This window comes from Gorilla gorilla, chromosome 7 (genome assembly GCF_029281585.2).
Source record: "Gorilla gorilla gorilla isolate KB3781 chromosome 7, NHGRI_mGorGor1-v2.1_pri, whole genome shotgun sequence".
Lineage (NCBI taxonomy): Eukaryota > Metazoa > Chordata > Mammalia > Primates > Hominidae > Gorilla > Gorilla gorilla.
The window spans coordinates 105516440-105541547 of record NC_073231.2 but is presented as its reverse complement, the minus strand read 5'-3'; the positions used below and the strand labels follow the sequence as shown (position 1 = coordinate 105541547).

The following is a 25108-nucleotide window of genomic DNA, read 5'->3' as shown; positions in this document are numbered from 1 at the left end:
ATATTAGGTATTTCTACTATGCAGGAACCACTTTAAAATACTGATATTGTACAAAATACTGATATTGTACTAAAATTATGAGGCTTTGTCTTAAAAGAACTAGTACTGAAATGTCAAAATTCATATCATTCTATATGATGCATATCACTTGCAAAGTGCCTACCTCTTAGAGAACTTAAGTAGAGTTGATGGAAGGCTCTTCTTAACCCCCCCAGAGTTATACAATTACAAGTTCTTATTGACTTTACTGACTGGGGCAAGGAGAGAATGAAAAAAAAATTCCAGACTTGAATTATTACAAAACAAATATAGAAAAACACTTTCCTACTATTACACAAATCCTATTTTTTTTTTTTTTTTGGCTTGGGGACACAGAATGGGATAGCTAGAATTCTCAAGAGAATAAAGATAAAGGTGGGGACAGAAATATCAACAAAATTGCACAGAATTAGGAAGCCAATGATCACACAAACATTTGGGAGGCTGGAACAAGAAGAGAGAAAGTGGGCCAGACTTAGGTGAGCACTAAAGAGGACCAGAGGACACACAATGTGCTTCAGAAACAGAGGCCCTGCAATGAAGGCAGGCACTGAGCTAGCTATAGCTATGTTCCGGTGACAATGGAATCCAATGACTGGTTTGCCGGGAAACAGTCTAGCAGGATGGGGAACTTTATGGGACTTTATGTTTGATATTCTCTGGAGATTGATTTGGTCCAGGAATGAGCATAATATTCAATGAAAACCACTAAGGTATAATAATACTTTTGGGAACATGACCCTTCCTCTTGCTCCCTGGTCTTGAGGTTAAGAAAATGAAGGCCTTGGAACTGCTGGCAGTCAGCATGTGGAGCCTAAGGGCTGAAGCTGCATAACGCAGAGGGAAGAAATCTAACAGACTCTTCCATGCCTCAGGACAACACTGGTTTGGAGCTTTTCACATACGTAAAAACTGCTTAAACCAGTTTAGGTTGGATTTTCTGTCATGTGCAATCCAAAGTGTCACAAATAATACCTTTATAACCAATGGGATTTTAATAAGTAATCTTCAGTTTTCTATTCTCCCCTTGAACTAATATTTCAGCAAACTTCTCTACTCTCATGGCTTAAACCATAATTTCTGTCCTTATGAGACAGTATCTAAAACCAGGCCTAATTTCTTAAACAAGTGCTATTACCATGCTTCTGATTGTTTCTAAGGAATTTACATATCCTGGGTCACCTTCAATTTGATATTTATGTAGGCATGTATCCATTATTCAACCAAAAGTTAGTGGTTATCTACCATATATTGGGTATATGAAGATGAAGTAAATAATTAGCAATTTTCTTTCATATCAGATTTTCTCTTGGCAATGTATTAGCTTCAAGTTCTGCAATCTCAGTAAGTACTGAGTGGGGAACAGACATCCCAGAACATTTCTAATATTGACTCTGTTAAGTACGTGAACTGTTGAACAGGAATACTTCCCTGCTATCATACAAACCCTAATATTTTTTGCTTTCTTTTAATTCACTTTATGTGCTGTTCACTTTTTTTTCAGTCTCTTTTATTCTTTTGCTCAAGCCTACCCCTTGCTTTAGTCTTAGTTTTTACAGTCATTCTACAGTTTTTATTTGCCCGTAACTCAGGCCTACCAGCACTGATCATGAGCTTGTTTAAATACACAAATGACACTGAGAATTTAATAAGATGCTAATGTTTGCAGTGAGGACACAGGAACAGCCATTGCCAGAAAGTATTAAGAAAATACAAAATCTACAGATATAAATATGTCCTGCCTGGTCCTTTTTGTCCCTTTTCTTTCTTGCCACATACCTACAAGGAAATTCAGTGTGGTTCAATTTCGAAACTTACACAACTGATTCAATTCCTCCCCATGTGCCTTTCTTGTCTGCTACACATACTGCACACACCAACCTGTTGTGACTCCATTCCTCAATGAGGGAACACAGTTATCTGTAGTACCACAGAAAGGTTAACCCACAAATATCAGCTTTTAAGTTTAAAATAGATATTTCCTTTGAACATTTACTCCTACATTAAAAAAAGCTACAACATAATAATAAACACATTAGTTAAGTGCTTTTAATCTTGGAACTAGTATTTATTTATTTAGAGGCAGAGTCTCACTCTGTCGCCCAGGCTGGTGTACAGTGTGTGATCTCAGTTCACTGCAACCTCTACCACCCTGGTTCAAGCAATTCCCTTGCCTCAGCCTCCCGAGTAGCTGGGATTACAGGCACACACCACCACGCCCAGCTAATTTTTTTTTTTTTTTTTTTTTTGCATTTTTAGTAGAGACAGGATTTCACCACATTGGTCAGGCTGGTCTCCAACCCTTGACCTCGTTATCTGCCCATCTCGGCCTCCCAAAGTGCTGGGATCACAGGCGTGAGCCAGTATTTATTAAGAGCTTGTGATAACTTAATAGCAATAAAGTGTGGTGATGAATTTCACAACGGGTCACTTACAGATGGTAAACCAAATTATACACTTTTACCACAAAATACGAAAGTATCCCTGGGACTCATGACAGGGTTATTAATTTTCCTTTCCCCTTTATTTCACTCTGAGAAGCCAGCCCATGGGACATCAGGCCTTTCTTTTTTTCCCAGGAAACATACTAAATATCTTCCTTATTTTGATTCTTATATATTACCACACATATAAACCTAGGGCCACAGAGAATACTCAGAGTTCATGTAAACTAGATACTTACACATCCAACAACCTGGTATAAATGGCAACAGAAAGTGAGTTAAGGCATGTGTTCTTCTTCCTAGGGGGACAAATGCACCACTGGACAAAATGCCTACAAGTAAAAATTATAAAGTGCTACCTTCTTAACAATGGAACATTGGAAAAGGCCCGAATAATTTTGTAAAGTTCTGTGTGTGTGTGTTTATAACAAATAAGACAAATGTTTATATTTGTTCTAGCTCATGAGTACACAGGCATTTGATGAATTACCCTGTACATTTTCTGTACTTGTAGTTTTTTCCCTAAATTTCCAAAAACAGTAAAGACAAAATTTTTAAAAATATGCTTCAAAAGTTTATGATATAAAATTATCACTCAGATGTTTAAAAGCATGAATATTATTAAAGTTACTTACCCAATTGCTGATCAGGTCATTTTTTAAAAACTTTAAATTCTGAAACAATTTTAGGCTTTCAGCAAAGTTGATATCCTTCACCCAGCTTCTCAATGTTAATAACTTACATAAAATCAGATTATGATTCTCAAAAACCATTAAATTTGCAGTGATACAATACTACCAATTTAAAGACATTTCAATCTCACCAGCTTCTCCTCCAATGTCCTTTTTCTGTTTCAGGATCCCACTCAGGATCCCATGTTGCATTTAGTGATTATGTGATCAGGTCACTTTGACCAATCGTACGGTATGACTTCTTCTTTCTACATTTCCTTCAACAGAATGCTTTCCTGCTGATTTTTTCTGTTGACTTTTCTCAAAAATCTGTTTATCTTTTAAATTTAAGTTTTAGCAAACTAATGGCAGATATTTAATTAAACTAAACGAGGTGTAGCAACATTGAGAAATAATTTCAGAAACAACTGGTACAATAAACAGAACCAATCATGCTTTGTTTGAATACTGACATACTTTTCATTGAGTATAAAAATTTACTTCAAGGAACAAATAGTTTCATGACTTTTAAAATACTCCTTCAGAAGACTAATAAATGCAAACCACTTGTTTTGGAAAATGTTTACAAAGTGCTGCCAGCCCTATGTTGTCAGTGTCTACTAGACCCTTAGTAAGGCTCCTAGTTTCTACATGTTGACTAAGCAAAATGCAATCTAAATCAAGCTTCTATGTATCATTAGAAAGAGTAGTCAATGATGACATTGCTAGCAAAGCATATCCAGGTAATTATTTTATCCAGCTGTAAGTAATCTAAGGCTACTAGAAAATCAGCAAGCATGTGTTAGATACACCCAGAAGCTGATTTGCATAACAGTGAAGCATCAGAAAACCTTAAAATGTGAAAAGGACAAAATTTTGTAAGTATTGTCTGTAAAGACATAACAAATCCCTCAAAAATAAAGTCTTCCATTCCTTCAACCAATTAGGTTGAAGCAGATAAAAATGGCATTTGGGTGCTCTAGCCATTAAAAAAACATGTTCGTCCCCGCCCTTGATGAGAATTTGTAAGTTGATCAGATCCTATTTAATTATATTTAATTCTGTAATAAGCCCATATATAGAGAGCGCAAAAGAGAGAGCCTATATATATAGAGAGAGAGAGAGAGAGACAGAGAGAGAGAGAGAGAACCTATTAATATGGTAAACTAAAATACAGGAAGAAATGATATGTGGGACAAAACATAACAAAACCAGAGAACTACATGGACACTGACATTTAAGCTGTAAAAGATGCCAGTATTCCCCAACAAATGAACTTAAAAGTCTAGTCATCAAAATAATAGACCAAATGGGTGGCCAGGCTACTAACATGTTTCCCTTCCCAAAGCACCTGATGACTTCTCATAGGTGAGATTTCTATTCCCCAGGGACTGTGACTTAGTTCTTACTGGTAAGTAAAAGCTGGGACCTCCTAGTTTAATTCAAACCTCTTTGTTTGGACATAAGAAAATGGAAAAACAAGTAGCTGGAAGAGAAGTGTTTCTTTCCCATAAAAAAAAGGAAGAATTTGTCATGAAAGAAGAAATGCCTACTGAGCTGGCTACTCACACATGGCCATTGTCTGGGAAAGGTATTTTTTATGAAATGCTTTAGAACTCTAGGATCCTGGAAAAATGAAAACTAAAAATACCAAAGGGTGATGGAGGATATGCTTTGCCTCTTTCTTCCCCTCCAATCTGCCACCATGCTCACTGTTTTTACAGTTGTGTTAGTTTATTAGAAAAATATAACTTGATTGGATCATGTGGCTATGTTTAAAAAAAAAAGCAGACTGGCAGATCTGACTGTGCATACTGGAAAGTGTAAGACAACCTTCTCACATAGGAAAGAATAATAACAAATACATACTTGAAAAGTTTCTGGGATGAATACAGTAGCTGGTTAATTGAATTATGCGAGGAAACTGCTGAAGAATCAATTTTTTTAAAAAAGTTAAGTTACATGGATGGAAAAATTGGTATAAACTTACTCAAATAATGTTGAAAACAACATGACTTGCTAAGTAATTTACTGCAGTGCCTTAGAAAATGGTCTTGATCTACATAATCCAGGTTTTGAAAGACTGGTATAACAGAAAGGCCAGCAGCCAGGAGATGTGTGTTCTAGTCTCAACTCCACCATACAGTATCCCTGGGCAAACCGCTTAACCTCTTCACTCTGTACTCAATGAGGGAGTTAAGACTAGCTCCATGGGCTTCAACCCAAGGTTCCTTGACACTTAGTGGGTCCCACATAGTAATGGTGGTCCATGAGGTATTTTTAGTATTCCTAAGAACCTAAAAGAAATCATGAATTTGTCTGAGACTAAGTTGTGGAGGTGTTCTAAAGTTTTTGTTTGTTTTGGTTAAAATTGTATCAAGTTGGTATAGTTAGTTATCTAATACTAAATGCAGTGTGCCTAGACCATGAGGTCAATGGGAGAAAAGGATAATAAAGGTTACTGATAAAAAAGGATGACCTTTAAGGTATTTTTCAGATCTGACATTTAGTAATCTATGACCTCCATATTCATGTGGTGTGATTTTGGGGAAAGGAAGATATACAAAGACCAATATTTACTGAGCACTTAATTTGTACCAAGCAATGTGTCGGGTACTCTGCATACATTATGTCACCTAATCCTCTCAAAGTCCTATAAATTAAATATTTTTGCCTTCATTTGGGAAATGCACTACAGAGTAACTTTTGACACAACCAACTGGTCGGTAAGTAGCAGGGCTGGGGTACAGATTCTGTCTGCCTCTTTACAGCACCATGTTGCTTTATACAAACTACTGCTATTAGTTCTTAGTAATTTCATTTTTCTAATTGGTAACTGGGTTGTAAATACATGCTTTTTCCTGTCCTCAGTTCCCTTGCTCAGCCCCAGTATGTTATGCCAACATAGCCAACAAGTCCAGGGGACCAACCAGGGAGTAAAAGAACATCTAAGATGTTGTCAGTTACTCATCACTCAGGGTTGCTTTGCTAGAAGCTTTCCTAGCAAACAGCCTACTGGCTTATATGGACAAGTGGGCAATTTGCTGTAACCACAGGCAACACTAAATGCTGTCACAAATTCAGTAGAGTGGGGGATAGAGATTTACTTCTAATCTTTTATTTTTCCACAGTCCTTGGGTTGGGGCTACAGTGCTTGTCCATTTTACTTAATACTAACCTAACAGGGGCTATCATTAGAATGCTAAGGAGAGGCTATTAAGAAAAAAGTCTCTAGTACTTAATTATTAAGGCTGGAATTATGTGTCCAATGTAATGGCACACAATTCTAAAACAAATACCCTGAGGCCAGCAGTTTTCTAGCAAACAGTCTAGATTAAATTTGGAATTTGGTAACTAAAACCAATAACCAGAAATGACTAATTTGGTTAAAGATAAGATCTGAAGGTGGAAGACTATAATGACTACACTGGATTTCTCATTAGAAGGGCTCAGAGTCTTATGAAGACTTCATATTCCCCAAGAGAACCATATTTACACAATTAACAATTCTTTTGTTGGGAAAAAAGCTTTTCATTATTGCATGTGGACACATGTGGGCTGTGTAAAAATACAAGGGATGTGTAACACACGGTAAACAGAAAGTAATGATCTTAAACAGGCCAAATCCTTGAACTCGTCATTAATAAATGTCTCTCTTGCATTCAGCTACCCCGGCTGCTGGGAGCCTGTTTTCTTCAAGTACTTCAAACACTGAAATCCAGGAACATTTATTATTTTAATCCATTACAGGCAGTGCTTGATTTAACTTTATTGGTTGCGGTGGTGGTGGTGGTGGTTATAAGTGGGGGTACAGCAATGTTCTTTTACACATCATTTCAAAAGGGCTTAATTATATTTTATAGTTTAGCCCAGGAATTCTGCTTGTTTTTTGTCTAACAAGGTTCAAATCGAGTTCAGGTCAGTGATGAATCAGAAGAAAAAGTCAGAGATGGTTATCTCTCTGAAATGAGCTCATCTCCCTCTACGAAAGGCTGGGCAGGTACATCATGTTCACTACACCACAGCACATGAGATCGCTCTGATATCCTAAGTTTGTTGCTTATTAGATAATTTTTATTTTTATGCAGCTTTGAAATACATACATCAGAAACTCAACCCAGTGGATATCTTCCATATCTCTGAAGTTATTCTCCTATGTATTTTAAAGGTTTCCCTTTGGAATCCAAAACAGCTATAGCAACCACACAGCACTAAAACAAAAATGTACATAAACAACATTTTAAAAATGCACAAGCTCTTTATCACAGGACAATGTATATCTCAAAATAAAAGATGTAGAATACTGTATTTACATAATTTGGTTAAACAAAACAATACATGACTATGTAAACACAGCTGAGCAGCACATACCTCCTAGTGCTTTTTTTTAAATGTCAAACAGTCATAATTTTTAATCTCCTTTCTTGAGGGTGTCAAAAAAATCTTTTCTAAGGTAGTGGTAATTAATAATGATTAGTGTGTCTAATCATGTAACAGTTACAGCAAGGAGAATATAATTTGTATGTTGAGATGTCTTCTCCATTTCATATAATTTCTAAGAGGACAGGAGAATTACAGTACCTCATACATTTATGGTTTTTATTCTCGTCACATTAGAAAACATAATATGGGACATTTTTTGAAAAAAGTTAAGATAATTTTACTTGTTCTTATTTCCCAGCCAATTTTTAGAAATTCCTGTTCTACTTTTTGTCGAATGCCTCGAGGTTCACCAGGATATACAGAAATATATCATAGTCAAAAATTATCAGTAATCTACAGGTAATCTAAGGGTGAAAAAAAGAAGTACATGCCAGTTTATCAGTAGCAACTTTGAACCTTGTTATAAAGTAATAGGAGGGAATCTGACCAGGATTAATAGTGGTACTCAGTCCTGGGAGGGGAGGTGTCATGTTTCACGGACGCTAGGCCATCTGTTCTTCCCCTCTACATTTTACTTCTGCTAAACCATAAACGCACCTCTACCTCAGGGACTATAGAAAGGCATTAGAATTCTTCTGCTTTTCATTATCACAAGATTCAGTAACTCATTTCATTGTCAAGATAATCCCCTTTTACTCTTTCTTCTGTGCTTGTGGGGTATGCCAAAATGACAAATAAAAACCCAGATGTTACAGACCCAATGAGGTCTCCACCTTTCCTTGAGTGTTGGGTTTAAGCTACTTGGGACATAGTGTCAAAAGTGACAGGACCCTGATGCCCACACCCAATATTCATTAAGGTTTGTCAGTGATTTGTATAGCTGTCTACAAGCTGTACTTCCACTTCAATCCTCAGTGGCTGCTTAAAAGTTAAGTTTGTCCTCTGGCTTCAACTGTCAAAGAACTCATTTCCTATTGTTCAGGCATTGGACAGAGATGCTATTTCTTGCTAAAAGTAACAAAAGTCTTTGGGGTGCTGTAATTGGCTGGTTATTGCAACATATTATTTTAGGTAGTCATATCTAATTTACTATTTTATTTCCCCTTAGGCTAACTCGCATCTCTGCAGCATCCAAAGCTTATGACAATGCCTTATAAGATTTTCCCTGGGAGACCCAGTTAACTATAGAATGAAAAGTTGGAGCTCCACTTTTTATCAATTAATGACCTGGTTTCACTTTTCAATACATGAAAAGGAACTTTAGGTTCTTTACATTTTATTGGTCCTGAATTCAGTGAACATGAGAAAAGGCATTTTGTATATGTGAAAAATAATGTGGTTATGCTTTCTCTCTCTACTTTTGTTTATTCAAAAAGATAAGTACATCTGGATGACAGAGGCTGGGGTAGTGAAAGTTATATAAACCATAGTCCTTTGACTAGAAGGAGTTCAACTCACTGGTTTTGGCTTGGGTAAAAAGTCACCCAAGTCCTTAAGGACAGGGGATCCTTCTAACTTCTTCCCTATTCTGACTAAAATGCCAACCAAGATGACCTCATTAAGGTTCTTCCCCCAATCTTTTGTGGCATCTAACTTGCTCATATTCTATTTTCCTTTTCCTTATCTACATATATGGAGGCTGCCAATCTAAGTGCCCCGAGAAAGAGCAAGGCAGCCTAAAGTTCAGCTATTTCACAGCTCTCAACTGTGAGCTCGTTTGTCGAAATCTAAGGAGTGCCGCCCAAATAGAGCCATAATTTACTCAGACAAGGGGAGCTAAAGTCTGTAGCTCACTCTCCACCCTGCCTCTGGAAAGTGCTACACTGCAAGTTCACAATTTATAGCTATATACTTTTGGTTTCTCCAAAGCTACATATTTCAAATGGCAAAAAAGATTGCGTTGTATATACACGTAAGGGAAAGGCTTTTTTTTTGTTGTTTTGTTTTCAGAAAATACTATAGAATGGGATGGGTTCAATGAATAGCAAAATAAATATTATCTGCCTTAAAATATTTTAAAATATATGATATAATTTCTAAAGGAGATGTACTTTTAATATAATCATAGGATTTTCAGCAATATTATACACCAACCTTAAAAATACAAGCATTACCTCTACTGAAATCAGAAGTTTTGGGTCATTTTACCAAAGATTCATGAGAGAACATAAGTATTCTAACAGAAATGGGAGTTAGTTTATTCTAAGTCACTGCTATACCAGTATCTGCAGAGTGGAATTAAAAAAAAATCAAATCCTATGAAACTCCCATAGTTTAGGGTTAAAGAATAACATAGGAGGCTAAGAAGAACTGGTAGATATTTTTGGTAAAGTAGAAAATATTTAACCATTTTGTTTCATTCCAAATGATAATAACAGGAATTCCTTTAACTGCTTCAGTCAATAATTTATAAATATTTAGTTTTATAAATCAGTAAATAAATCTGAAAGCACAGATTTAAATGTATTCAGAATGCCCGGGGGTGAAAATTAACTTACCCCTTTTGATCATATTATTTCCTTTCCACATACACTTCCTGTAAGCTTATGACAGTTTAGATGATAAAAACATATAATCATTAGGTGAAATCAAATATATTTGTACCTTTGACAAAGAAACATATCTAAAACACATTCTCAATGGTGTTTCTCTAAATATTACTTAGCACATAAGATTCCTCTAGCATTACAAATCTATTTCGGCTCCTAAATTAAAACTCATCTGGAAAGGACCGTTTTACCCTGTTTATATAACATTGTCACATAAAGAGTGTTAAAAAAATACTTCACTAAAAATAGCTTGCGTAAGTTAGGGATTAGAGTAGTTTCTGCTGCTATAATTGTTCCTTTGTAGTTTTTTCCATGATGTTTTTGCACAGTGTTTTTGACTGTGTTTATTAAAATCAGCACATCAAAAAGGATCAAAGAGAAAGTGAGTGAGAACCGAAGAAACCCCAAGTGTGTTCTCTCATTGGGGAGTTATGCAGATTCGCATAAACAAGTGCAAATTGTTGAGGTTTTAATGAAAATTTTCTACAATTATTTTATCTGAAGTCATTCTATACAATAACATCTGTACAGCAGATGGCTATACTGTACCAAGGCAATGCTCCTTTTTCTTTCGTTTAATAGTACATCTGAGATGACTACTTTTGTCACTGTGCTCAATTTGGTTCAGCAAATAATTTTGAAAAGTGCAGCTGCTGCAGATGGTCACAACAGTTATATAAACTGTAAAATCAAAGACACAGTTAAGTATTTCTGTATTAGATTCAAACTATAAAAATCTGACATCAACTCCATTGAGCTCAAAGATATACTAAAGTATAAAAAATTTCAGTTGAATGTAGAACAATGTTACTTGAAAACTACAAAAAGAAATATGACTACTGGTAGGAGGCTTTTATGTGAGTATATTTGCTTTTTGGTGGTGGTGGATAGTTTTTACCACTTATCAAAATTATACTTTGAATATATGTTTGCATGTATTTTATCCAAATTGCAAAGCATGAATTTTTAAGACATTCAACTACACAATGAAATTAACATTCAAAGCTTAAGTTATGTTTTATTTTAAAAATACAGTTAAAATCAATTTTTTTGAAAAAAATATGTGGCAATCTCTTAATCACAATTTTCCAAGAAATCAGTCCTTATAACTAGAGGTTAATACATCTTATTTCATGTAATTACAGTTTATTATTTTGCTAACCTTGTTATCATCCTAAATTGTTTGAGTATGCATAAAGAAAAAACTGTAGTAAAAATAGATTTTGGTGTTCATTATAGTCTCATAACAAAATTGTTACTATTAAGTAGCTAATCTCAACTCTGATTTGACTTGATGCAAATAATTATTTTAAAACATTTGCTGGACACTACATGTTAGAGTTGTATAAAGTATGTTTAGTCAAAGCTATAGTTGCTATTTTTGTGTTTAACTAGATTTAAGAACAGCATTGTAAAAGGATTAGGGGTATATAGTTTTTCTTACATAAAGGGGGAAAAAACAAGTTCCAAAACTAGAGTTTACTAACTTGCACAGCTTAGTGAGAGAAGGATTTTTTAATATTTTAGAGGTGTTTCCCAAAGACAGACATCATTAAACATGGATAAAATATGAGTAACTAATGAATAAAAAAAGCAATGAGGATGAAAAAAGAAAAGCACCTAAAAGTGAGTATAGTATGTTTAAATTCTTCCATTTTGTTTGAGTCTTAACCTTTCCCTGCTATGATTGAGGTACAACTGGAAAGGCATGGGAACAGACCTAGTGTTGTCTGGGTTGCAATTTATTTGTGGATAAATCAGATACTGTAGTCTCCAGTATTTCATAGTCTTTCATGACCCATGAACCTTACTTACCTTTTTCACTTGTAACTTTTAAGACAATTAAACAAAATACAGAACTTTTAGTTGGCTTGGTCACGAATATTTCTAGTGAGAAAGAAATAAATCATCTATGTTTTGGCCTAAAATTCAGGCTTCTCAACTATAAAACTTTTCCTTTCTGTTTTAACTACTGTGCCCAACCTGGCTATGTGGAACTAAGTTACAGTAAGTCTACAGCTGCCATTTAATTACTTTTTGATAAGCAACTAAGTTGCATATAAGGATTTGCTTTATCCCCTGCACTATCCCCAATCCCCAATTTCCCCCCACAAATTAAAGAGGGAAAATACATGGTTCCCTTTTGTTACATTTACTTTCAGAGCAAAATTTCTGGCCCTGTGCCCTGAAATTTTATAGTAGCAGTTTCTGTGATTGAAAACTGCTATTTCCCACCTGTGTCTTGCCTTTCCTCTTCCCCTCCTCACAATACTTCTGCCCACGCTTCCCATGCTTTTTGAAAAAGTATATAACAATTTAGTCATGGTAACAGAAGTGGAAAATGTAGATGCCACTGCCAGTTGATTTCTCACCTCTCCTCCCATCAATGGCAGTCACTTTGCAGAGTCTGTACCCCACTTTGCTAGGCTAGGCACAGAAGCACAGCTTTTCGTTGCCAGGTGTTGCTGCCTGATAAAATGCCTCAACAGCATTCTTGCAAAGTTGAACCTTGGCTTCTGTTACACTTTGTGTAGCATATCTGCCACACCACCAACTTTTCTTTTTTAAGTGAATGGTTACCAGTGACTTAATGCTGTGCATCAGAATCACCTATAGGGCTTGTTGAAGCACAGATTGCTGGGCTCCATGCCCACAGTTTTGCATTTAGTAGGTCATGGGTGGGGTCTGAGAATTTGCATTTGTAACAATTTCCCAGGTGATGCTGATGCTGCTAGTCCAGAGATCACACTTTGAGAACCACTCTTCTAATGGTTCACAAAACTTGATATACTGTTGTTCCACTATAGCTGTTTTAGGTAAAAAGGAATTTAGGAATTAACAGTTTTAGATACCTGGAAGAACATGCCTCAAGAGGACAGGAACATTTCTGTTTAGACATTACTTAAAGGATTTGTTCTAAAATTATCTCTAAAAATAAGGTCACAAACCAGAAATGTCCTCATCTCTAATGGCCTTTACAACTTTTAACTTCTACATAATATAAATCTTCAAAATGATGCATTTTCAGATGTTAACAAATCATCTTACTCGTTCTGTCTCCCCCCTCCCCTTTTCTGTGACTTACCAGGTACTTTTTGTGTTGCCTTGACACTAAGGCTTCCATTGAGGTTTGAGAGAGATGCTAACAGGCATGGTTTGCTGGTATGGGGTACAGTTTCCATGGAGATCACAATCTGAGTAGTTTGAACAGAAATTTTTTGAAAGCAGGAAACAGCTCTCCACATGTTTTCTTGAGCTGAAATCTTTTGCACTCCATCACCATGAATTTTGGGTTTAGACAACTTTCCACGGTAATATTTGGAGACTGGAAGATCATCCTTATTCACCATGGTGTTGGACATGGCTGAAGTCTCTTCACTATGTGCCAAACTGTGTGCATTTTTTATCTTCTTTAAAAAAAGGTTTATCTGATCCAGTTTGGTGAAACTCAGGTTTGCTTTCAAAGGCTTTGATATATCCAAATTGACATCCGCTATAGAAGTAAAAAAGAGAAAACAATTATTGAAGCTTTCTTATTGAATACAAGCCTTTACTTCTCTGACAAGCTCCTACATAAAAGTGTCCCAAGATCCATATTATGGAGTCATTAGGATGCCTGAACATGATATATCTCTTACTCATCACTTAACGATTCTTTCCATGTTGTTACTTGAAGGAGCACTCTCCCTGGACTACTTACATGCCCACATTCCTGGCCAATCCTTGTGACATGTGTGGCCCTGATACATCGAGGGCCACACAAGGATATCAAGACTGCCAATTTCCACTCTGCCCCTTATACTCCAAGGCAAAATGAAGCAGGTTTTCCAGTTTGTTGCCTATATGAAACTGGCCTTTCTTCAAAAAAAAAAAAAAAAAAAAAAACTTTCCTTACTACCCAGAACCATGTTTGACACAAATAATGGTATTACTAATAAATATTTATCCAAGTATCCCTACAATTCTCTAATTGTTTATGCAGAAAATGTCTGTTTCCCCCTTATGACCTGTTGCAAACCAGAAGAGTCCCTGTACCTTTCCCTACACTCTGCATTGATAAAAGTTCAAATACCTTGCCCAATGTAACATTGGTAAACTGAGATTTCTTTAAATCTGTAGTCCATTTTATATGTACCATATACCAGATGTTGTCCTTATTTGTCTCTTACTTACCCGACATGAAAACTAGCTGTATTGTTTTTAACCTTCTTATTTCACCTAAAATCACTCTATTTCTATTATTAATAAGACATAAGACTATAAGCATCATTAAGACAGAGCATGTCACACATCTTTAAAACCCAGTGCTTAGCACAATGTGTCTTATATATGCATGCATTCAACAAATGTTTGAGCTTAACTGACCCTAACAAGTGCTCATTTCATGACAGCCTGAGGATGTAACAGAAGACATAATCCCAAATGAAGCTAGGACTAGCAAAGTTATTAGGCATATTATTATTAAGTTATAAATCATACATAATATTATTTTTCTGTGTGTGCAGGAAGAGAGATCTACTGACACCAATATCTAGAAATCAAGGTTCACAGATGAACAGAGGCATCTTCAGCCCTGAGGAGGCTGGGCTGTGTCTCATGAACCTCTGAGGGCGGGCGCAGCTGACAGCTCTGTGTGGGCAGAGTCCGTGTGGTCCTCATTCTCTTCCCTGGGGGCAGGGCAGCGGAGACGGGAGGGCACACACGGGGGCACCTTCCTGCCCTAGCCTGGCCCAGTGGCCTCTGGAGTCAGGCAGCTGCAGCAGCTGCACCACACCACAGTGTGGATCCAACACAATTCTGTGGAGGGGTTCTGGGATTCCAGACTAAGTGAATATCCATGGAATGATGAAAATTAAAATTTACTTGATTATGGAAGTCTCTGATTCATTCCAGCCAATGTATTAGATGAGCCACTGAGAATCACCTCAAAGCAATTGCTCTCACGGCCCTCGCCAGGGCAGTGGGGCAGCAGGAGGACAGGTGCCTAGGCCAGCAGCTCTAGCTCTTCACCTCTGCGGCCTCCTTCTCAGTCTTCTCCTCCATCTTCTCTTCTTTCTCCAAGGTCGCTACAATCTTGGCCACCTGGCTGGTGGAGGCATGAACATCTTTGTCCACCAACTCAATCACATTGATGAGGTCATTGATGTTGACCTTGCCATTCTTGTCTTCATCCAGTGCTGCGGCCAGGCTGGTGAGCTTGCTTTCTGGAATGTGCCTGACTTGCTTCACGGTGCTGATGAGCTCAGTGACACTGATGATGTTCTCCCCTACGGGCGCGCCCTAGGCCAGGCCCAGCTTGCAGGCCCTGGTCCATCTCCAGGTGTGAGATCAAGCCCTCCATCTGCCCGATCATCTGCTGCACCCTCTGTCAGTCTCTTGGTGGCTTTAGATTCTTTCACATATTTTTCTTCACCTACCAGTCTTCGAGAGTTCCTTCTTGATCTCTTGCAAGTTCTCGCTGTAGTCCTGCACGTCCTCCTTCAGCAGCTCCAGCTCCTCCTCCTCTTTGGTGAGCGACTTCTGCTCCTTCAGCTTAGAGCAGGCATCGCTGAGGATGTCGATTTCCTCCTTAGTTATCTCCTCCTCCTTCAAGCTCTCTAGCAGGGGGCAGTGTCCTTCAGGGTCTCTGACCACAGGACTGCATCAGGCACTTCTGGCTGACGTTAGGCCCCTGGCCTTCGAGGGGTGGCTTCCACACTTTCGGGCGCGACATCCTTCTCCAACTCCGAGCGCTTCTGCAGCTCCTTGCGGTGCTCGTGCTGGATGGCTGCCTCCTCCTGCAGCGTGACCTCCAGCTTTGCCTTGTGCACTTGCCCACCCTCCACCTCAGCCACTTTCACCTGCTCTTCCTTTGCCACAATCTCTGGGAGAGTCTGCAGTATGGACTTGAGCTGGTCAGCTGGCGAGAGTTTCTGTGAGGTACATCGTCTGGGACAGGATGAGTAGCGATATGGGAATCTCCTGATGCAGGTGCAGGTCCAGACACTGCTTCAGCTGAGGCGGAGGGCCCACATGCCTCACTCCCCACACGCCGGCTGCAGCTCCTTGACGTTCAGGTTGTCCACCCCTCCTCAGCAATCAGCTTATCATTGGCCTTTATGGAGCGCAGTCACATGGTGAGCTGGAACCGCAGAAGTTGTTGATGCTGATGGACTGCAGCTCCAGCAGCTTGCACAGCGCCACCAGCTGCGGCCGTGACAGGTTGTCCAGGGTCAGCTCATCCTCAAATAATTTGGAAAAACGCATGATTTCCTCATTGCTGGGTCTCTCCCCCATCCCCCGGATCTTCTGGGAAAACGGAAAAGTCTGGTGGCACTGCCCTTGGCTGCTTTGTTCTTCAAGGTCCTCTCCTCGATGGTGTCCTGGAGGAACTCTGCCAGCTCCAGGTTGACCCGAAGCTCCTTCTTCAGGCTCTCCTCCTTGATGGACTGGGTCTCAAACGTGGACGCTGGCATGTTGGGGAAGAGCTTCATGGTCACGGGTGGCAGGAATTCCATGAACTGGACAACCACGAACACAAGGAACGGCACCAAGCGGAGGAGGTCGGCGCGGATCCGGAGAAACTGCCTGCGCTCTGCCCGGTCAAGGTGTGGCTGTCAAGGATGTGCCACAGCATGAGCACCACGATCTTTGCGTGGATCCACAGCAGGCGGAAGCCAAGGCAGTAGCGCTTCAGCTCATTCAGCTCCCTCTGCCGGAGCGACTTATTCACCACCACCTCTGCGGGGTGGGGGTGTACACTGGGCCGCCTTCCTCAAGCTTCTTGTTCTTGTCCTTGAAAGACTTGAGGGACTTCTCTACTACCAAGTCATCAGAGACACGGCGTGAAGAGTGCCAGCTGTGCACAGGAAGGCACCGAGGTTCCGCAACCATAAAATCCACTGTGGCAGAGGTCCATGGCACTCTCGCCACCGTGCGTGGGCACTTCTGCCTCAGGGCCTAACAGCCACGGTGATCGCCTCTGAAGGAAGGGTACACGGGGTGGACCGGAGTGCAACAGCCAAATGGAACATTTGCTCCACTCCTCAACCCCAGGATGTTGGCACAGGTGAGACAAGCAGAAGTTGGACTTCTGGGTGGACTACCCAGAAGTTCTCATCAAGGCTTCATGATTGATTACAGCATTCACTCATACTTAATATTCTACATCTTCATGAGCAGGGCCCCTTCTCACCTTCCTCAGACGTCAGGATCTTTGGCTTCGCTCCTGGATACCCAGGCTCTCTCAGGGTCCCATCCCTTGTAAGTGTTCCTTCCTTCATGTGGGGACATTGTATTTTCTTATCAGGCCTAACAAAACTCTGAGTCTTGTTTGCAGCTAGTTGTGCATTGGAAAGGGTCAGAAACTTGAGTCACCCACGCACAATACTAAAATGTTCCTTTCTCCCCATGTTTTTAAACAGGAAAAACATCTTAATGTAAAGGAATTATTTTTTAAAACACCTTATTGACATATAACTCACACGCCACAAAAATTACCTTTCAATAGCATACAATTTATTGTTTTTAGTATACACAAGGTTGTGCAACCATCACCACTGTCTAATCCCAGAACATTATAATCAACACACACACACACACACACACACACACACACACACACACACACACAGTATCCCATACTACTGAGCAGTCACTCCTCACTCATGCTCCCCTCCAGCCCCAAGAAACCACTAATTTTCCTTCTGTCTCTACAGATTTGCCTATTCAGGACATTTCATAGAAATGGAATCATATAATATGTGATTTTTGTACCCGGTTTCTTCATATAGCATAATGCTTCCAAGGTTCATCCATGTTGAAACATGTATCAATACTTCATTCCATTTTGTGGCTGAACAGTACTACAACATAAGCATATATCACATTCTGCTTATCCATTATCAGTTAATAAACATTTGGGTTGTTTCCACTTTTTGGCGATGATGAATAATGCTGCTATGAATATGTGTGTGCAAATTTGCTTTTTAATTTTCTGAAATATGTACGTAGCAGTGGAACTGCTAAGACATATTTGACTGCAGTTATCCTAGTGAGTGTGAAGGAGTATCCCATTGTGATTTTGATTTGTATTTCCCTAATTACTAATGATGTTCAGCATTTTTTCATGTGCTTATTGACTGTATATATTCTTGGAGAAATATCTATTCAAACCCTTTGCTCATTTTTAAATTTGGTTATTTGTTCTTTTATTATTGAATTGTAGGAGTTCTTTTTATATTTTGGATATAAAATATAAGATTATTATATTTGATATATATAGATACATGATTTGCAAATATCAGATATATCATATCAGATATATACTTTGCAAATATCATATCAGAGATATGATTTGCAAATATTTTCTCCCATTCTGTGGATTATCTTCACTTTTTTGCAGCACAAAACAGTTTAATTTTTGCAAAGTCCAATATGTTTGTTATTTTGCTTGTGCTTTTGGTGTCATACCAAGAAAACATTGTTTAACCCAAAGTCACAAAGATTTACACCTATGTCTTCTTTTAAGAGTTTTACAGTTTTATCTCTTAAATGTAAGTCTACGATCTTTCCTGAATTAGTGTTGTGTGTATACTGTATGAGGTAGGGGTTCAACTTCATTCTTTTACATGTGGATATCTAGTTATGTCAGCAACATTTGCTGAAAGGCATTATTTTTATTTTTGACTTGTAGAATTTGGGGTACTGGAAGAGGCTGGTGGGAAAAATATTTTAGATAAATTGGATGGCTAAAATGACTCACACATTTGCCTCTGCATCCCTGTATGTGGGCTTCCAAATTCTATGGCCTCACAGAAAATAATACCTTTAACAACAATAAAAAAAAGGTGCAATTTTAACAGATGATCATTAGAACAAAAACAAAACAAAGCTAAAGTAGAAAGAAGACTCAGATGTTCGATCCTGAAACTGTCTTTTTCTTGGGTGTATAAAATGAAAACTAAAGAAGGGTCAGAAGCACTCATTCTGCAGAAACAATTTAGTAACCTTCCCAGGAGGTTGCCCAAATATCCACATAAACCAACTGCTGAACCTAAGGGATCCATTTTCCCTGACTGCAGACTGGCAAAGCATCCATAGAGTGGTAAATACTAAAGCTGCTGATTGCTACCCTCATATCTCAGGCACCATTGTGGTCCCAGGGACACAGAAAAAAACTATTTATAACTCTGGCTGCTTGCTTAACTTGTCTTTCTCTTTTTTCAATAGATTGGATCCCATTACGTTGCCCAGGTTGGCCTCAAACTCCCAAGCTCAAGTGATCCTCCTGCCTCAGCCTCCTAAGTAGCTGGGACTACAGGTGTGCACCACTGTGCCAAGCGCTTTTTTTTTGAGACTCAGACCTTGGATCACTTTGGCCAGCACACCCTTCTTGACCCTTGTTGATGAGTGAGGTGCCTCTCATCATTACTTTCAGAATATCCTGTGCATTTTGCCATTACCAGGCACCTATTGATATTATTTTTGTAGTTACCTACTTAGGTATCTGTCATAGTTCAGTGAACTGTGAGCTCCTGGACTGTCCTATATTTTAATATTCTAAATACCTAAACTACTGTTTGATCTACAGGAAGTACTAACTGAATGCTGAAGGAAGTAAAAATATTTCATTTCAAAATATGGTTCCCAGTTGTGATGAGTATTTTAAATTAAAAACTCTTAGAGATTAACAAGTACTAGAAGAGACATTTCCGCTATCTATATAAAGATGAAACTGCCCCACCAAGGAGAACAATTGTTCTTGTTCCCCTCTTTATTATCTCATTATTCTTTACAGGAAAGAAGACCAAAAATGTAACCACACCTGAACAGTCCCTTTTTCAAGATAGTGACTATCCCAAGGTCATTTAAGTTACAAAGATAACTATTTACAAGTTATTCTCTGTTCTCTGATCCAGTCATTCTCCCTAGTAATCATTTATTGCCCCTCAACAGAATTTCTGTTCTATCCCTTCCCATAACCTGTTTTACCAGGATCCAAGTCTCATTCTTTCTGTGACCTCGAGATGATATATAAGCTTCTGTACCTTGCTGGGATGCTGGATCTTCACGCTGAAGGCTCCCATGTATATACATTACATACATTTGTATGGCTTTTCTATTAATCAATCTGCCACATGTCAGTGATTTTCAGATAACCTTTAGGGGGCCAAAAGCCTATGGTCCCACAATGCTTAATGATGTAATGAAGAAAATATGAGTGAATGCAAGTCTGTCACCATTTTCTCCTGAACTCTCACAGGCTCATCAAATTAATTTATCCAAGCAATCCATTAACTCCTCTCAGACATGCTGTATTCCCTGTCTTAGTTAATGGTTCTATAATCCACCAAGTGGCTTTAGTCAGAAATCTGACTTTTTGACTCCTCATTTCATTCCCTCTTTATCTGGTCCCAAGCCAAAAACTGATTAAGTTCTGTCAATTTTAGTTCCAAAACATTGCTTGATTCCAATCCCCTTCTCTCCAGCATTCCATCCAGTCCCTATTTTCCTCCACCATGTTTTTGATATTGTTCAGTTATTATAAAGCCTCCTAAATGGTTCCCCTGTCTAGACCAATTCTCTTTAGATTTAATCTAGTCTCCACAGAGTGATTTCCAAATAATTTGTTTTAAATGCAATTCTGAGTGGCTCACTCCTGTTTAAAACTCTTTATTGCCTCCTCCTTACCTAAGAAACAAAAGACCAAGCTCCTCAGATTAAAAAAAAAAAAAAAAAAAAGCAACCAAGCAAGCAAGAAAGAGTTCTTGCCTTTCCTTATAATATCTGAGTTTGCAGAGCCCACTTCCCCCAACCCATGCTGTTATATCACTAGGCCTTGCTCATATTGTTCCCTTTATCTAATGTACCCTTTCTTTGCCAGTTTAATCATTGGGATACTGCTTCAGCATTTTCTCCAAGAAGTTGATTCACAAGGCTAGGCCAAGAGGGAGGCAGAGCAAGACAGCTGGATAGAAGCCTCCACCAATCATCCTGCTCACAGCAACACCAAAATGAACAATTATCCATAAAAAAAAAGGAACTTAATAAGAACCAAAAATCAGGTAAGCAATCACAGTACCTGTTTTTAACTTTGTATCACTGAAAGAGGTACTGAAGACGGTAGGAAAGACAGTCTTGAACTGCGGATGCCAACCCTCTTCCATCTCCGCAAGGATGGCTGTGTGGCACAGAGAGAGAATCTGTGCATTTGTGGGCGGGAGAGAGTAGTGATTGTGGGACTTGGCATTGGAACTCATGCTGCCCTGTTACAGTGGAAATCAATACCAGGCAGAGCTCAGCTGGTACCCACAGAGGGAGTATTTAGACCATCCCTAGCCACAGGAGAACCAACCTGTGGGCAGAACCTGAGTTCTGGCAAGCCTTGCCACTGCAGGCTAAAGTGCTCTGGGGTCCTAAATAAACCTGAAAGGCAGTCTAGGCCACAAGAACTGCAATTCTGGGGTAAGTCCTGGTTCTGTGCTGGGCTAGGAGCCAGTGAACTTGGGGGGCATGCAATCCAGTCAGACACCAGATGGGGCAGCTAAGGGAGTGCTTGTGCCACCCCTCCTCCAATCCAGGCAGCACAGCTCACAGCTCTGGGAGAGGAGAGGGAGCGTAAAGGGGACTTTGTCTTGCAGCTTGGATACCAGCTCAGCCACAGCAGGATAAGGCACCAGGCAGAGTCCTGAGGCCTCCATTCCAGTCCCTAGCTCCCAAATGACATTTGTAGACACACCTTGGGCCAGAAGGGAACCGCGCCTTGATGAGAAGGACCCAGTCCTTGCAGGATTCATCACCTGTTGACTGAAGAGCCATTAGGCCTTAAATAATTAGCAGCAGCACCCAGGCAATACTCACCATGGGCCCTGGGTGAGACACTCAAAGATATGCTGGTTTGAGCTGTGACCCAGCACATTCCCAGCTGTGATGGCTATAGGGAGGGATTCCTGCTTGAGAAAAGGAGACAGAAAAGTGAAGCATAGTTTGTCTTGCAGCTTAGGTACCAGCTAGCCCACAGTGGGAAAGAGCACCAAGTGGGTTCTTGGGATTCCCAATTCCAGGCCTTGGTTCTTGGATGGCATTTCATTTCTGGGCTGCCCTGGGCCAGAGGGGAACTCATTGCCTTGATGAGAGTCTCAGGCCTGGCAGCATTCACCACAAGTTGACTGAAGAGCCCTTGGACCTTGTGGGAACATCTGTGGTAGCCACGTAGCACTCGCTGCAGGCCTGGGATGGTGGTGGCCATGGGGAGAGACTCCACTGCTTGTGGAAAGCGGAGGGAAGAGTGGGAAGGACTTTTTCTTGTGTGTGGCTTGGGTGCCAGCTCATTCTCAGTAGAATGGAGCACCAAGTAGATTCCTAAGGTTTCTGACTCCAGGCCCTGGCTCCTGGACAGCATCTCTGGATGTACCTGGGACAAGAGAAATTTCACTGCCCTGTAGGGAAGGACACAAGCCTGGCAGGTTATAGAGCCCTAGGACCTTGAGTGAACACAGGCGGATAGCCAGGCAGGGGTTATCATGAGCCTTGGGTGAGGCCTAGTGCTGTGTTGGCTTCAGGTATGACTCAGCATAGTGGCCACCAGCATTGTGGTGGCCACAGTGCTTGTGTTACCTTCCCTAGCCCCAGCTCCAGGCAGCTCAGTACAGAGAGACTCTGTTTGTTTGGGAGAAAGCAAGGGAAGAAAACAAGAGTCTCTGCCTGGTAATCCAAAGAATTCTTCTGGATCTTATCCAAGACCACCAAGGTGGCACCACTGTGAGTCTGCAAGAGCCACAGAGTTACTGGGCTTTGGGTGCCCCCTAATGCAGATATGGCTGCAGTGACCAAAAACTTAGATCACAACACCCAAGTCTCTTCGTATACCTGGAAAGCCTTCCTAAGAAAGACAGGTACAAACAAGCCCAGACCATGAAGACTATAATAAATACCTAACTATCCAATGCCCAGACACTGATGAACATCCACAAGCATGAAAACTATCCAGGAAAACATGACCTCACCAAACAAACTAAGGTACCAGAGACTAATCCTGGAGAGATAGAGATATGTGACCTTTCTTTCAGACAGAGAATTCAAAATAGTTCTTTTGAGGAAACTCAGCAAAATTCAAAACAATGCAGAGAAGGAATTCAGAATCCTATCAGATAAATGTAACAAAGAGATTGAAATAATTTAAAATAAGCAAAAATTCTGGAGTTGAAAAATGCAACTGATATACTGAAGAATGCATCAGAGTCTCTTAACAGCAGAATTGATCAAGCTGAAGAAAGAATTAGTGAGTTTGAAAATGCACAATCAGAGGAGAGAATGAGAATGAATGGGTGGTCCCTAGGGCTTAAGGCAACCCTTGGACAACAGCGAATAAGGAACTGGAGACCTCAATATTAAAGCCACAAGGAACTAGATTATGTGAATAATTGGAATAAGTTTGAAAGTAGATTCTTTCCAGGAGCCCCCAGATTAGAACCCAGGCCAACTGACAGTCTGATTTTGGCTTTGTGAGACACTGAACAGAGAACCAGCTGAACTCACCTAGACTTCTAACCATAGAATTGTGAGATGATAAATTTGTGTTGCTACATTTGTTGTAATTTGTTATGCATCAATAGAAAACTAATACAAATTCCATATGCACATTGCCCACATGGCATTTCCAGTTTCTAAAGCAATTAAAATGAAGTTTCAAGACCTAGGTATATTTATTGAAGTTTTGTTTATATCTTCCCCGAAAGGAAAAATATCTAATATATCTTAAAAACATCTAATGGGGCCAGGCACGGTGGCTCACACCTGTAATCCCAGCACTTTGGTAGGCCGAGGCGGGTGGATCACAAGGGCAGGAGTTCAATACCAGCCTGGCCAAGATGGGGAAACCCCATCTCTACTAAAAATACAAAAAATTAGCCAGGTTGGTGGCAGGTGCCTGTAATCCCAGCTACTTGGGAGGCTGAGGCAGAGAACTGCTTGAACCTGGGAGGTGAAGGTTGCAGTAAGCCAAGATCGTGCCACTGCACTCCAGCCTGGGCGACAGAGCAAGACTCTGTCTCAAAACAAAAAACAAACAAACAAAAAACCCAAAAACCAAATAAACATCTAATGATGTTAGTTGCCTACTCCTTCTTTTTAAAAATTATTTCAGAGTTCTAGGAATGATGGAGCCTGTCTCTTCCACTGAATGCAGTTACGAAATCTGGCAATAAACCAGCTATAAAACCTACACAGAGCAGCTATTTGAGAATTCTGAAAAGTATATGGTAACAGGTAGACTAAGGAAGAAGACTAGAATTCAAAATACTACCAAAATGGTGATGAGTTTCTAATTTTTCCTCCCCTACCCCCTTATCCTAGACTAATGGAAGCCCAAAGCCCAGAAGTGGATATCATGTGGAGATAGAGAGAGTACAAGGAGAAGCCCTCTATTTCTGGCTTCAAGGAGTGTGAAGGAGTCTCTTAATGCTCAGAGGGACTAGGGAAATCTATTGTTTTCCTTCTTTCTTTTCTTCATTCCCCTGTCCTCCAGGAAATAGAAGAGGAGAGAATACTTCTTAATTCATTTTATGAGACCATCATTACCGATACTAAAAGTAGATGGAGAAAGTATAAAAAACAATATACATGGATATTCCTCAAGAAGAGACATAAAAATCCTCAAAAAATGTAGCAAATCAAATCCATCAGCATACAGAACTAATGATGTACCACAACTAAAACAGGGGTTGTCCTAGGACTATAAGCCTTGATCAATCAATGTAAAAATATTAACAGTTTACAACAATAACAAAGATAGTATCAATTGATGCAGAAAACATTTTTGAAAAATTCAGTATCCATTTATAATAACTCTAGGCAAACTATCGGTAGAGGGAAACTTAACCTGATGAAGGCTATATATGAAAAGCCTACAGCTAACATCATAATTATGAAGAAATGAATGCTTTCCCCCTAAGAACAGAAACAAGGCAAGGATGTCCCTTCTTATTACTCATACTCAACATAGTATTGGAAATCATAGACAGTGCAAAAAGGCAAGATAAAA

The 25108-nt window shown here is 39.5% G+C and overlaps 1 protein-coding gene, 1 long non-coding RNA gene and 1 pseudogene across 15 annotated transcripts in view; 1 reads left to right on the top strand and 2 right to left on the bottom strand.

Moving 5' to 3' along the window:
- The window catches only part of VPS13B (vacuolar protein sorting 13 homolog B), an 869944-nt gene that overhangs the window by 164331 nt on the left and 680505 nt on the right, over positions 1-25108 (bottom strand). For 12 of the 14 annotated variants that reach the window (XM_031013639.3, XM_055348088.2, XM_031013638.3 and 9 more), the window contains exon 36: positions 13172-13579. In XM_031013639.3, the coding sequence (XP_030869499.3) occupies positions 13172-13579 (408 nt within the window). Of the gene's footprint in view, positions 1-13171; positions 13580-21795; positions 22017-25108 lie in introns of those variants that run through there. The other 2 variants (XM_055348092.2, XM_063709401.1) reach the window with 2 other exon arrangements.
- Positions 15068-17348, bottom strand: LOC101145596 (mitochondrial proton/calcium exchanger protein-like; annotated as a pseudogene).
- The window catches only part of LOC134759110 (uncharacterized), a 37095-nt gene continuing 31283 nt past the window's right edge, over positions 19297-25108 (top strand). Inside the window, exons 1-2 of the long non-coding RNA XR_010135018.1 lie at positions 19297-19387; positions 20951-21131. This is a non-coding gene — a long non-coding RNA (uncharacterized lncRNA). The remainder of the gene's footprint in view (positions 19388-20950; positions 21132-25108) is intronic.